Genomic DNA, 14,891 nt, shown 5'->3' on the forward strand with positions numbered 1-14,891 from the left:
TTCTCTTTGTTTTAGGTGGGCACAGTTCTTCATTCACCCACTAATGATCAGAGATGCTATTGATCGTGAAGTTGAGGCTGTCGATAGTGGTAAGAGTAATATTTTTGTCATAACTTTTTTTTGTTTAGCTCTACAGCATTGACTGTACTGAAGTTCTTGACAAGATTCTCAGGTATTAAGTGCTGTGAAGTCTGATGCATAATATTTTATATGTCCTTTATTTAACTAGGGGCTAAAATTATGTCAATCAAATTTATTAAATCCTTGAGCCTAATGAAATATATGCATTTATGTGAGTGTGAGTCAAGTTGTGTTGTGTTCACCCCTCAATGCAGAGCAAATGTTGGTATTAACATTGATAGGGAGACTAGTCTTGTGAAAAAAGAGTACACTTGAGGGAGAATAATTAGAGTGTGAATCAGTCTGTAAATGAGGAGAAACTTCCTCTGATCAAAAAGGCATTCTCTGAAAAATTTCACCAGTCACCTGGTGTAATAAAAAACTGATGCAAAGAATAAAAGAGAACTAGGTTAATAGGGATCTGCAAAGGGGCAAAAATGGATCGGTGCCTTTTCTTGATGCTTCATGATATGTAAAGAAGGGCTAAAAATGTAGATTTTAAGAGATTTAAAAAAAAATGTTTTCCTGCTTGTGTTTTTAAGTAAAGGTTAGGAATGTCAAGTCTGGTCTTCCCTTGTTTGGCTGGAGGATGTGTTAAACACCTCAAATGTGCAGCTTTCTCTGCCCTTAGTTGAAGACTTGGGTAGGAGAGTGATATATTTAATAAAGACCTCAGAAAAACTCAGGGAGTTGAATTAAATAATTGTTAGCAAAACTAAACAGAACACAGTTTTGGCTAAGGTTACTAGGTCACTGTTGTCTCTTCTGTAGGCTGGGGAGTGCATCTGGGGTGTTGAAAATTCAGGGCTTGTTGGTGGAATAGGAAGTTTCCCTCCATATCAATTCCTGGAGCTCAGAGCCATTTACAATGCCTGCATAGATGCTACATGACTAGATGAGAAGGAGGAACGATGTTCGTAAGCTCTTTGACAAGTGTTGCTTAACAGCTGCAAGTCCTCTCCTAGGGTGATTTATTTGGCCAAGTGGAAGTGTTTTTCAGTTTGGTCGCTTGCTGTGGAAATTCAGCCCACGCTGGCCTGTATTCAGGACATTTTGGAGTACCTATTGTGCCTTCAGTCATCTGGTATCTTGGTCAGCCCATTGAGGATTCACTTGGCAGCTATCTTTGTGTTTCATCTGCTCACCCAAGGGAAGTCAGTTTTCTCAAACTTCATGGTGGTGAGGTTTCTAAGGGAAATCATTCATCTTCACCTGCATGTGGAAGAGCCTGTTCCTTTGTGGGACCTTCATACTGTCATGGCTGTCCTTATGAGTCCTCTGTTTGAGCCACTGGCAACCTGTTATCTGTCCCTCCTGTGCCAGAAGACAGCCTTTCTTGTAGTTGTAACATCTGCAAGGAGAGTATGGAAGCTGCAGGCCTTAATGGTAGAGCCCCTGTGTACACAGTTTTTCAAGGATAAAGTGACCCTATCACCACATCCAATTTTTTTGTCAAAAATGGTTTTGCAGTTTCACCGTAAGCAAATGATTTATTTACTGATGTCCTTTCCTAAACTGCACTCCAATGTGGATGAACAACGATTTCACACTTGGGATGTGAGACAATGCTTGGCATTCTATCTGGAGAGACTGACTTTTCAATCACCTCATCTGTTTGTCTCTTATGTGGATCGGATGAGGTGTCAGGCAGTCTCTGTGGAAATGATTTCCAGGTGGATAACTTCTTACATTACATTAGCATATGCAATAGCTCAGACCATGCCTTCACAGAGGTTACAAGCTCATTTGATAAGAGCCCAAGCGACGTTGATAGCATTCCTCAGTGATATGTCAGTATTTGACATTTGAAGGGCTGTTGCCTGGTGTTCTGTACGTGCTTTTACCAGGCACTATGTGATTACCATGGCATCTAGGTCAAATGCAAACTTTGGGAAGCCTGTCCTGCAGTCATTCTTTAGTAGACTCTGAGCCCCTCCTCTGTTCTACTTGTGAGTCACTTGAATGGAATACGTGCCTGCAGGCACTTGAAGAAGAAAAGACAGTTACTTGCCTTTATTGCAACTGTTGTTCTTTGAGATGTGAGCGCAGACGTGTATTCCACGATCCATCCTTTGTCATCTCTGCATCGGAGTCTCTATTCTTGACATTTGATGTGAAGGGCAGTGCTGCTCTTAAATAGCCAGGGGAGAATTAGAGCCACAGGGCATGAGCACAGCCCCTCTGGGTACTGTGAGACAAAATTCTCTGGCTTCCGTGCACTGGTTGTGCACATGCCTGTGTGCAATACACGTTTGCACCCATATCTCAAAGAACAGTTATAGTACAGGTAAATAACCACCTTTTCTCTCTTCCCTCCCCATATTCTGTTTCTCAGCAATGGGCTGAGTGGTCTTTTTTTCTTTCCCTTCTGCTCTTGTCTTCCCTTTTTGAGCATTGGCAGCAAATAATGTAGTTTAACTAATTCACTACTACTTTGTGTAGCTGACAAAAAGCATGTCCAGTGCTGTTCCATGTACTATGTATGGCCCTGTTGAAAATTGATGTTAGTTACATTAGAACATTGCCCAGTGGTTTAATACAGTGCTAAATCTATAAAATTAACAGAATATCAACTAGCAAGGCCCTCTGATGCAAACAGGAGGGAGCTGCTACTTGGAAGCCTTGCCAGACCTGGGCATCCAATGAAGAAGTTTTTCTGGGGTGAGTTTTGCCCTGACATTCTAAGACTTTAACAAATATGTGTAATGTAGAAAAACTGATGTCTTAACAATATGAGATTCTTTAGTATTTCACCAAACTCTGGTGCTAGCTGAAATATGTGAAAACAATTCTGCATTTTGAATACTGTAACACACTTCACGATAAAAAGTGCTATGTGAATTGAAGATATTTTCAACTCCAGCCTTGCTATTTGCCTCATGCCCATTCATGGTAACTTATTGTTAGTGTACTGGTGATATCAACTAGGGCAGCAGTGGTTCACGTAGCCTCCTGTCTTATCCATTATAAATCTTGGAAAAATAGTATTTGCATCTTGGATGTAAAAGACAAGGTACCTGTGGGCTCACAAGGAAGGTTTTTCAAAGCAGTTGGTTCAGCCTCAAAGCTGCAATAGCAGCTGAGTGACAGCTTCACTGCCATTGTACAGTCTTGTGAGTAGGGGTGGGTAGAAGGGAGAATTAACGTTCTTTCTTTCACCGCATACAGTCCCTGTAGAATCAAACCCCATGTGTGCTGCTGTGCATTAATTACAAGGTTAGAACCAGCCTTAGATCCTGTCAACTTGCAGTCTAGTCTTTTAAAAAAGACTAGTTTTAGGTGCTACACCTAATCCTGAATCTCTCCTGACACTTTTTGTGGGTTATAGTAACATTTTCGTGTAATCATAATGTTTTTTCTCTCCCATGTTATGAAAGACTCATACAAACAGGGTAAATAGTGAAATTGGCTATGCACAAGGGTCTGTGTAGTGCACAAAATTAATGAACTGCAAAATACAGAAAAATATATAGTCTCTAATCTTTATTACAGTGCTCTTAAGAGTTTATTGTAACAATAGGAGGTAAAAAACTTCAGAGAAGAATAATTTTTAAAATTGCTGTCCCTTGGACTCTGACTTTCCTGGCAATCATTGTATTTAACCACAATATTAATATTAGTTAAAACTTTTTTCCCTATGTACCGGTATGTATTTTATCTCAGTATTTGTTCATGTATTCATGGCCTGAACATTCTGTGCTCCATCATGCATTCCTTGCACATCCGAAACTGTGAAATTCTTGTGCATAAGGAATCCAAGATTAGATTCTATGATTAGATCTTGTGATTAGAAAAGCACTAGTAATGTGAGGCCAAATAGCTACTTTTTTAACATTTACAGGTAATGCAGAGACACTAAAGCATGAGCCTAAAAAGAGTAATACTGATATCTACACCAGACTGAGGGATTTTTGGCAGCACTATTACTCTGCTCACTATATGAACGTAGTTGTCCAGTCTAAAGGTAACATCATTTGTTGCTTAAATACAAATTCTTACATACTGCTTTAAAGTAGAGGACTGTTTCAGCACAGAACTTACACCTGGCTGCTCATTAGCTAATGATGATTCTACTGTAGTCACCTGTATTGGTTTATAAACCCATAGAAAATGCCAGTGTTTAGCTTTTTTTCTATTTAAATTCCCTGGTAGTGGTGATTGAGATCTAAGCATCAAGTCTGAAATACCGGATCTCCTGGGGGGATTCTGCGCAAAAAAATTCAAAATTCTGCATACTTTATTTGTGAAAAGAATGCAATATAATCACACCAGTTTTGGTAATTTATTTAAACTACAATACAGAAAAAAGTCACAATAACTATTCGGCATTTCCTAAACACATGAAGGTTAAGTTACAAACACTTGGTAATTAATACCCTGAATTGCAGTTATAATACTGGATTTTCATTTACATTACATTACAGAATACTAAATAGAAAAAAAAAGGTAGACTGTCATTTTAAATTGCTCAGACTTTCACACATAAAAGTCATACAGTTTTGCTAATCATTGTCCTGGATCTGGCTGGGTACTTTGGGAAGTGCTTGGTTCTGATTGTCCTGACATTTTATTTGCCCTCAAATTCTTTTTTTTTAAAGGGGTAAGTAAAATAAATCTTGAGCTGTAATCTAACCCCACTTTGGCAGAGAAAAAAAGTGAGAAAGCACATAGATCTTCCTAGCTGAGGATTCCCTTACTGTCATTTATAATAAGGCTCTTTTACATCACTTGGCAATGTAGGGGCCTTAAAACTTTCACAGGTTTTATGCTCTTGGGGGAATTGACTAAGAATGGGAACAGTTAACTAACAATAGGAACTTTAACAATGTTGGCAGGCTACTACATTTCTGCCTCAGAGAATGAGATCAATTAACTCAGGCAAGCTGCTACATTTCTGCCTCTAGCCTGCCTCGTGCATAATAAAAAGTCCTACCCTTCCACGCCAGCGAGCTGCAGTTGCAAGAGAGAGGGACAGTCTCTTTCTCTCGCTTGTTGGCATTCATGTATGCCCAGCCCCGCACCGCCCCCGATGGTGATCAACCATGTAGGGGCACACGCCCAGCCCCCCTCTCCCGTCTCTAAAGCTGTTCCAGACACGCTGGAACAGACGCGTGCTTGGGCTGTCGGGGAAGAGGCGCGTGTCCCCCAGCAGAATTTTTAGGCATTTTTTTGTGCAGGGGCCACAGAAAAATGTGGCCTGTATGAATTCTGCACCCACACAGGGGTGCAGAAATCTGTCAGGAGTACATAATGGTGCCCCAGTTTTGGTTAGGGGATCTTGACGCTACCATAATTGTAACAAATACTATGTTTTGGTGCATTGCCCGAATATTTGCAGATATATTTGCATAATATTTGCAAAAAGCAGGACTATGTGAACAGAAGTTCTGCAACTATGGCTAGTCATTGGGAAGAAACGCATAGAAGTCAGTAACCGTGCTACTTATTTTCATAGTCCCATATCTGTTGAAGAAAATATTATTTTCTTTTTGATTTACATAATCACTTTAGCTATGCTACAGGGACCACTAATGCAGAACTCTTGGTACTGACACTTTCTCTTCTTCAAAATTTTTGTGAGTTGTTAACTTGACGTATTGTATTTCTTCCTTTATAAGGAAAAATGTTTCCCATTTGACAGTCTATAATATGTGTGACCCTAGGCACCACTGTATTCACACACTACACACTGCTGCAATGATATTTGTACAAAGTATGTCTTGTGAGGTATCATGTAAAAGCTAATAACATGCTGGGTATGAATATCATTGTAAAATGCATGTATTAACATTATATGTGAAGTTATAAATTCCCTCTGTGTGATGTTACTAGAACATGATTAAGACAAGATAGCCTAGTCTGGGCAAAGATGATAAACAGGTCTGCCCTAGACAAAGGAATGTGGGTTTATCAATGTGTTCAAGATGGTTTCTCTCACCCCCAGTCTCCTTTCCAGCTTTTTACTGGCTGGCCTGTCTCATCACAGAGCTCAAATTGCTTGGTTTCTTTGTCTCCTTAAGATGAAAGATAAAGACGGAGTCTTTCTCTGTTCCTTATATTCCCAAAGGGATGTCTTTGTCTTACAAGTGAGGAAAGCCTCCTGGGGATTCAACGTTCTGTGTCTCTTTGGGGTGCAAGAGCTCTGTTAATTCTCTGTCTCTCAAGTCCAGGCTCAGGATAATCCTGGCTGGTTTAGCGAAATATCTTTGTTTACTGCTATTATATAAATTGAGGTAAACTCACATTCCTTTGTCTAGGACAGACCAGTTTATCACCTTTACCTAGGCTAGACTGTCTTATCTTAAACATATTCTAATAACATCATAAAGAGGGAATTAATAACGTCACATGTTCATTTTACAATTATATTCATAACCAGCGTGTTACTAGTTTTTGTATGATGCCTCACAAGACATATTTTATACAAATATCATTGCAGTAGGGTGTGAATTCAGTAGTGCCTAGGGTCACCATATGCTGCTCAGGTGCACAACTGTGCCAGATGTACCCCTTTTGGAGACCACTGCATTATTTATACTGTGCTTGAGAAGGTTGAGCAGACCTGCTATACTATAAGGATCTAGCAAATCATAAAACCACAGGTGCCACCTAATCTCTCAGTTGTAGTTGTAATGGATACATATGACCATCATCAAAGCATAATCCAAAGCCAGTTATCTATGGGATTTGGTAAAATTGGGGAAATCGGCCCAACAGGTTTTGAAGTTTACCCTCTGGGTCTATCGAGCATTACTGAATACTGATTTGTAGGCTCTAATGAGTCTGTTTACTCTGGGTCCCCAAGCTAATTTGGATTAATGGTGGAAGATTTTCAACATGCCTTTTCCTGAAAACTTGGCTCTATGCTCGTTAGTGAGTTACATTTCTAGCTTTCTTTTTTCTTTCCTTACTAGAAACTTTGGACACTTTGGAGAAGTGGGTGAAGGAAATCTTTTCACAGATTCCAAATAAGTAAGATACTTTACTGATGCAAAAAGAATCTGATGTGTGGCGTTGGCCTTGATGCTAGAGGCTGATTGATGTCTGCTACTCTTATGCTGACGCCTCCTTTGTTGGGTGGAGAATTGTAGTCTGCATTTGAGGTGTACTAAATGTTATGACTTTGCTTTGTGTAAAAGATAATTAGTACAAAATAGAAATTGAGAGAGTAGTTTGTAGTGTTTTAATATGGCTGTAACAGATTATAAATGTGGGTTTTCAAACTAATTCAATGCAATTATATCCATTGAAGTGTGGTGTCTAAGCTTTGGACACTTGACGCAAATTTTGTTGTATCTGATAATTGTTGGGATCCTAAGATGTGTCCCCTTAATTCAAAATACAATTATATATGAAACAAAATTTTTCAGTTTGTGACCAGAAATGACTCTCATTGTTCCCTCATCTCATAGCTACTATTTTGGTGTGTTTGCTATGTTGTAATATCATAGTTAAGGCTATGTTTATGTCATGGAAGTCACGCTTCCAGAGACCTCCCTGACATTTTCTGCTTCAGCCCCTGGGACCCAGGGACTGGAGCTGACAGCCAGCGGGGCCCTGGCAGGTTCCAGCGACAGGTGACAGCTTCCTCATTGTCCCCCTGCAGGGTTCCAGTGACGGGCAACAGCCTCGTGCCAGGGGATGGGGGGGTGGGGAGAACCTCACAGCTCCCAGCCACCACGGTGGTGGGGGAAACCATGGAGCCGCAGCAGCAAAAGTCACAGACAGGTCATGGCTTCTATGAATTTTTGTTTATTGCCCGTGACCTGTCTGTGACTTTTACTAAAAATAACCATGACAAAATCTTAGCCTTAATCATAGTTAAGTGATTGACTAACAACCACTTCCTGAAACTGCACATCCCTGCTTACAAGATCATGGTTATTTAAAAATGGATAAAGCAACAGAGAGTCCTGTGGCACCTTTAAGACTAACAGATGTATTGGAGCATAAGCTTTCGTGGGTGAATGCCCACTTTGTCGGATGCATTCACCCACGAAAGCTTATGCTCCAATACATCTGTTAGTCTTAAAGGTGCCACAGGACTCTCTGTTGCTTTTTACAGATCCAGACTAACACGGCTACCCCTCTGATACTTAAAAATGGATAAGTAAACAAAGTGTGTCATGTTAGCTTTTCCATTAGAAACATGAGAGTGAAAAACCCAAGGATGCTTTCACAGCCCACGAGGCTCTCAGCCGTGTGTGTGTGGAGGGTCTTGTGTATGTGTTTTAGTGATTCTTATCTACTTAATTCTGAGTCTCTACTTTCCCCATAGAGTGATCTTGCTGCCACTTTTATACGTTACCATCTGTTCCCCTTTCTCCTTGGGAAGTCAGTGAAGCTGCATTAACTCCTTTTTCCCAGAATGTAGGTAATGCTTGAGGCTGGCTGACTGGCAAATGTAATGTTCTGTACTAACTATAAAAGGGCTAAGCATTGTGGTACAGACCAAATATTTCTCCTTCTAGTTTATTTCAGCACAAGTATTAAGAAACCATACATCACTCGTGTATTGGGTCTTCTTGTGGCAGCACAATGGTATCAGATTGTCCATAATTCCACTTCCCTCTATTTTAAAATAAATCACCTTGGGCTTACTTTTCCTCCTAGTATAAAGTATTACACTTCATTGTCTTCTACAGTTTATTGGTGTTGTGCAGGAGACATGCTAATGTGCTACAGATGCACAGCTATTTTGTTCTCTTCACAGGCAGAAATCTGGAAGGCATTTATTCTGCTAATGCATTTCTGTGCAAGCAAATCTGCAAAGGCGTTTGATTGGGGCCTCTCCCAAAGGCAAGGTGCAAATCTTTGTGTGACCTTACCCACACTCCAAAAATCTGTGCCATGTCATTTTCAGTGCCACAAGTGGAGGGAACTGGAGGAATAGATGATATGCCCATAACTAGAGTGTGTGTTTGTGGAGGTGGTCAGGGAAATAGTGGCTGTTAAGTTTTCTATTAATCAGGATGGAGTGGATCTTGTGATGTGCCCTAATTCAGTGTCACATCAAAGGAGGAAATATTCTGGTTCCATAGAAATCTCAGGTTTGTATCACTTCAGAACTATGGGCACAGAGCAGCTTATACTCTCCCCTTTGTTGTCCTGTATCATGAACAGTAAACATCATGCTATAATTTTCTTTTGTTTTTGAAGTGGTTTACCCAAACCGAACTTTGGCCATCTGACACAGCCTTTTGACACACCCGAATTTTACAAGCTTTACAGGGGTAAGTGACCTTGGTGTCTTCTGTGTTGATAAGTGTTCTGAATGGGTATTGAATATACCACTGTGTAGATTCTTATTTCTTTGAGTTTTAGAATGGTTGATTTACCATCATTGAATTAGAATATGTAGTTTTGTGAATCTTTCCCACCCTTTCTACAGCAAGTAAAATCTCTTGCCCATTGCTGTTTCTTAGGATTAAAGAGACAGGAATAATCATGCATTTGCATTACAATTTATACATTTCTTCCTGTTCAGTTGTTCCAATCAGAAATGTTCATTCACTGAGCATTGCCTGGGGACTACCACCACAGGAGAGACATTACAGGTAAGATGGCACTACATCTTTTGGATGTCACACTCTGAGTATAGATGACTATTTATAAAGAATCAAATAACCAAGACTTTCTCTCCTGTTAAATTCAGCAAGAAAGAATCATTCCATGAAATGAAAACATTTTGTGATCTTTGATTTTTGGAACAGCATAATGTGACGCTGCATGGAATATGAGTGTCCATTTATTATAATATGGATACGAATATTACAAAATTGCAATGAATCATACAAGATTTGACATGTAAAGTACCAGTAGAAAAGTTATGATTTGCTAAGTATGATGACCTTGTTTATATGTATGTATCATCTTTGTATCCTAAGTTTTATATATATGCGTAATACATCTGCATCTCAAACCTGCGCTGTGTTTCTGGGTGACACCCCTAGACAGATTGGGATCAGCACTATGTAGCCTGTTTGATGGCCCATCAAGAGCAATCCGCTGTAGAATGAACACATTGAGAGAAGCCAGGGGCTACACTCATGAGTAAGACTCCGTGTTTGTCATAGAGGTCACGGAAGTCACAGATTCCGTGACTTCTGCAGCAGCCCCCTGCGGCTGGCCCAGGAGCTGCCTGAGGAGCTCGGGCAGTCCCCGGGTCAGTTGCACTGGCTGCTGCTGGGGCAGTCTCGGGGCCCTCCGCCCCACAACAGCAGGAGTTTAGGTGTTGGGGGGCTCAGGGCTTGGGGTGGAGCGGAGGCAGCACGTGGAGCTAGGAGCTGAGACCGCTGCTTCCCAGGAGCTGGTTAGGGAGCCTGCCTCAGCCCCAGCACCCACGCTGCCCCCCAGGCTGTGACTTGCCCCCGAGCACCCACGCCCCCCTCCACAGCACCTGCAGTGCCCCCCCTGGGCCGCACCCCCCTCCCCAGCACCCGCGGCGCCCCCAAAGTCCCCCCCCCCAGTTTTAGTCAGGGGTATTTTTAGTAAAAGTCATGGACAAGTCATGGGCCCATGCATTTTTGTTTACTGCCCATGACCTGTCCATGACTTTTACTAAAAATACCAATGACTAAAACTTAGCCTTACTTATGAGTTAGCAGGACATATAGGGACATGCTTGTGGACAGGGGACTCCAAGAGCTTTTCCATGCCTGTGTGCTGTGATCTTGTGTTTGGGACAAAAGATGTACAAGCCACATGGCAAAGAATATAAAAAGGCAGCTGCATCTTCTCCATTTTGTCTTCAATTCTACTTCTCACATCTGGAGTAACTTCTTTACCAACTGAAGCTTTGAACGAAGGACTGATAGACCCAAGCTTTGAGTGTGTTCCAGAGGGATTTTACATGCCAGCAAACTCACCAATGGTGCTAGGAACCTGATACATACATATGACTTCAGAGTCCATATCTGATTGCTTTGACCATTTAACAACTTATTTTCTTTGCTTTACTTTGCTTTGCTTTTACAGTAAATCTTTAGGTTTTTAGATATTAAAGGATTGCCTTCCAGCATGGTATTTTGGGTAAGATTCAAACTAATATTGATCTGGTGATGTGGCTAGCTTTTGGGGGATCAGAAGAACATTTTGTATGGTGAATAGAGTTTTAAAGAACTTCTCACTTTACTGGACCTATTTGCTGATTGGGAGCCGGAGACTGGAATGCAATAAAGGGGGCTGTGTGATTTCTTCCCCCCCGCCCCTCAGCTTCTTGATATCCGGTGGGGGGGATCAGGAGCATGGTCTGTGGCTAGTTGGGGAATCTAACTACAGTGATAATCACCATTTTTGGAGACTCTGTTCTCCTTTTTGCAGCCTGCCCTGACCTTGGCATTTTCAGTGTGGGCTACCTAAGGCGCCTTGGGTCACACATGGTAAATTGTTGACAGTTTTAGGAGTAACAGACATACTATCTTCTTTCTATTGGTGCTCTTCATTTTACAGGCTGTCAGCTAGAACTTGTGGTTTGCAGGATCTTGTGCTGTGGAGCGACGAGGCTTCTTTGAATAGGTTCTCTTTGATGCTGCATGCTTTTTAAGGCTTGCTGTCCATACTCCTACTCTTTGCAATTAACTGTTAAATTGTTAATTTTCTGATATACAGCACTTATAAATCCTTGTTGTACTTTTGATATTGCTGTGGTAATGAGTGGAAAGGTATGCAATAGTCTGGCTTCTTCAGAGTCAAACTGCAGATGTGTTGAATGTAGTATCTGTTTATAATATGTTTGCAGCCATATTACTTTAGTTGGTGATCCGATCAACTCTTATAAACAAATTGGGCCTGGTCTGTCCCTGGACAGAAGACGTCCAAAGAAAGCCTAGTAGCCCATGAAGTTGTGTTGGTGATGCACTGAGTAACACACTTCTCTCAGATTCTGTTCTGAACCATTATTACTGGACATTTCCTTTTGAATCAGTGGTAGGAGGCACAAAACTGCTGGAGGTGATGTCTTTGTAGTGAGACACACAATAAAACCTCAGAGTTACAGACACCTCGAGAATGGAAGTTGTAACTCTGAAATGTTCGTAACTCTGAACAAAACGTTATGGTTGTTCTTTCAGAAGTTTGCAACTGAACGTTGGCTTGATGCAGCTTTGAAACTTTACTATGCAGAAGAAAAATGCTTTCCCTTTATTTTTTTAGTAGTTTTCATTTACACAGTACTGTACTGTATTTGCTTTGTGTGTGTGTGTGTGTGTGTGTGTGTGTTTCTGCTGCTGCCTGATTGTATACTTCCGGTTCCAAATGAGGTTGACTGGTCAGTTTGTAACTATGGTGTTCGTAACTCTGAGGTTCTACTGTAAAACAAAGGTCATGACTATTTGTGTTCGTTAAAATGTTGTGGCATTTTCAGCCAAAGTCTAGTTGTTAACTTCAGCAGCCTGGCTAACTTTCAGATCAGTAACAGTATTCTACCTGTCTAAATTCCTTTGTATTTTCAAATGGACACAATCTCTTTTTCACAGCATTGCTGTTTAAAGGTGTCACTTCAATAGTGGGTGAAGTGGGTAGTGAATTTATAATTGTTTGTCTAGTGATTTGGAATCTTTGGATGAAAAATATTATCTAAATATCTGTATTTTGATTTGCTAATTATTAATCTACATTAGAGTTTTACATGTTGGAGTTTTACATTTCTTTAACTCTTTTTAGGGTGAAGCCACTTCACTATATCTCCTGGCTGGTAGGACATGAAGGCAAAGGCAGTGTTCTTTCCTTTCTTCGGAAAAAGTATGTATTTCTTTAAATGTGAGACTTTAATATTGTGTGCATTGAAATAAAGAGTGAAGGCGGAAATATTTCCTCAAATAAAAATTAAAAAATGTGATCTACAAAGCTTGAGACAAACTCAGTGATTCTCTTTAAAACCTGTAGTATTCATGTGACTTAAGCAACGCAAAATACTCTGAAAATGTACCCGGTGGTGTCTTTAGTACTAAATACAAGAAATTCAACTACGAGAGAATCTCCAGAGCAACACTGAAAGCACTTTCGCTGAAAACTTATATTTTCAAAAATATTTTGGTTCACACTGAATAAATCCAAAAAAGGTATATGCCCTGCATTTTTGAATGTCAGTGCTTTGTATTCTTGTAGAAAGCTATATTCTTTCCATTTGCTTTGGATTAACTTTTAAATTCCTTAAAGTGGCCTCCATTAGGCAGGTCCGAAATAAGCTTGAATAATGATGCTGTGATTATAATTAGACATCAAGAAGGTTTTTAACTGGAGTAATTAATAGTGGGTATAACTCTTCAATAGATTTTGGGCTCTTGCGTTATATGGGGGAAATGGTGAGACAGGATTTGAACAGAACTCCACCTACTCTATATTCAGCATTTCTGTGACTTTGACTGATGAAGGTTACGAGCACTTCTATGAGGTAAAATTCCATTATAGCTTGGATTTCTTACCACTGTGCTATGTCCAAAAGTTAAAGAAAGTTCATCAGTTTGTCCTTCTGTCTTCAGGTTGCGCATGTTGTATTCCAGTATCTGAAAATGTTGCAGAAAAGAGGGCCAGATAAAAGGTAACTTGGTTTGAATCAAGTGATCATGACCCCGGATATCACTGGGGTTTTCCCTCTTTTCCATCCTTTTCTGCGTTATAGTGTGCTTTTTCTTTTTGGATAAGCAGATATTAGAACAGATGCAATGAGAAAATGGTGGAAAATGAGATTGTTTAAAAAAATGGAAGAATTAATTGTAGGGTTACTACAATTGTTACTGTTACAACTGTTACTGGACCAACTTCTGTTGGTGAGAGAGACAAGCTTTTGAGCCAGACAGAGCTTTTCTTCAGATCTGGGAAAGGTACTCCCAGGCTGTGATGAAAAGGCTACTTTTCTATGGTTATGCAAGCACTGGTGGATCACCAGGGATGTTTCACTGAGAGCAATGTGGGCTGGTCAGGAAAGGTGCATGACGCTTGCACCTTTAAGAACACACGACTATTCAGGAAGGTGCAAGCAGGGCCGTTTTTTCCCCAGACAGTGGATTAACAATTGGCAATGTTGACATGCCAATAATGATCTTGGCTCATGAAGCTGTACAGTGGCCTCCTCGACAACTTCAAGGAAAGATTCAGCTACTGGCTCAGCAGGTATATAATGACAGTTGAGTGTGCTTTTGGCAGATTGAAGGGGCGCTGGTGGTGCTTACTCACTAGATTAGATCTCATTGAGAAAAATATCCCAATGGTTATAGCTTCCTGTTGTGTCCTGCATAATAATTGTGATGTAGTAGGTGAAAAGTTGCCACTTTTGAGGTAGAGGGCGGAGATAGAATGGCTGTCTGCTGACTTTGAACAGCCAGACACAAGGCCATTAGAAAAGCTCAAGGTGGAGATATGTGGCTGAGAGAGGCCTTGAAAGAGCCTTAATGGTCAGCCACTTAATGTGCTCTACCTAGCCTTGACATTTTGGGGGTCTTAGGAATCGTGTAATGCTTGGTGTGCATTTATGAATATCACACTTTTAATGAACCTATTAATTATGCCGTGTTTACTGTACATTTATAATATTAATGTACATGTATAATAGTATGTACATTGTTTTTAACTGAACCTATGAGTTCTGTGGTCCTGTTCTATTACAATTAGAATTGTCCTGTTCTTTGAGTAGTGCTATTTGTTCTGTAGTATATGTTATGAAGTAGTAAAGATTAATTTATTTCCAAAATATAAAAATTTATTGCGTACCCAAAACAGGGCAAAACATTAATGTGCAATTAAAATCAATACAGTGCGCAAACATAAAATAA

At 40.3% G+C, this 14,891-nt stretch overlaps 1 protein-coding gene across 1 annotated transcript in view; it reads left to right on the plus strand.

The window, feature by feature from the left end:
- The window catches only part of LOC135882292 (nardilysin-like), a 77,110-nt gene that overhangs the window by 23,453 nt on the left and 38,766 nt on the right, over nt 1-14,891 (plus strand). Inside the window, exons 5-13 of the mRNA XM_065409151.1 lie at nt 16-89; nt 2,686-2,781; nt 3,962-4,084; nt 7,035-7,092; nt 9,280-9,353; nt 9,608-9,677; nt 12,784-12,861; nt 13,393-13,513; nt 13,602-13,660. Of these exons, the coding sequence (XP_065265223.1) occupies nt 16-89; nt 2,686-2,781; nt 3,962-4,084; nt 7,035-7,092; nt 9,280-9,353; nt 9,608-9,677; nt 12,784-12,861; nt 13,393-13,513; nt 13,602-13,660 (753 nt within the window). The remainder of the gene's footprint in view (nt 1-15; nt 90-2,685; nt 2,782-3,961; nt 4,085-7,034; nt 7,093-9,279; nt 9,354-9,607; nt 9,678-12,783; nt 12,862-13,392; nt 13,514-13,601; nt 13,661-14,891) is intronic.

The sequence above is a fragment of the Emys orbicularis genome, chromosome 8 (assembly GCF_028017835.1).
Source record: "Emys orbicularis isolate rEmyOrb1 chromosome 8, rEmyOrb1.hap1, whole genome shotgun sequence".
In the NCBI taxonomy this organism is placed as follows: Eukaryota; Metazoa; Chordata; order Testudines; family Emydidae; genus Emys; species Emys orbicularis.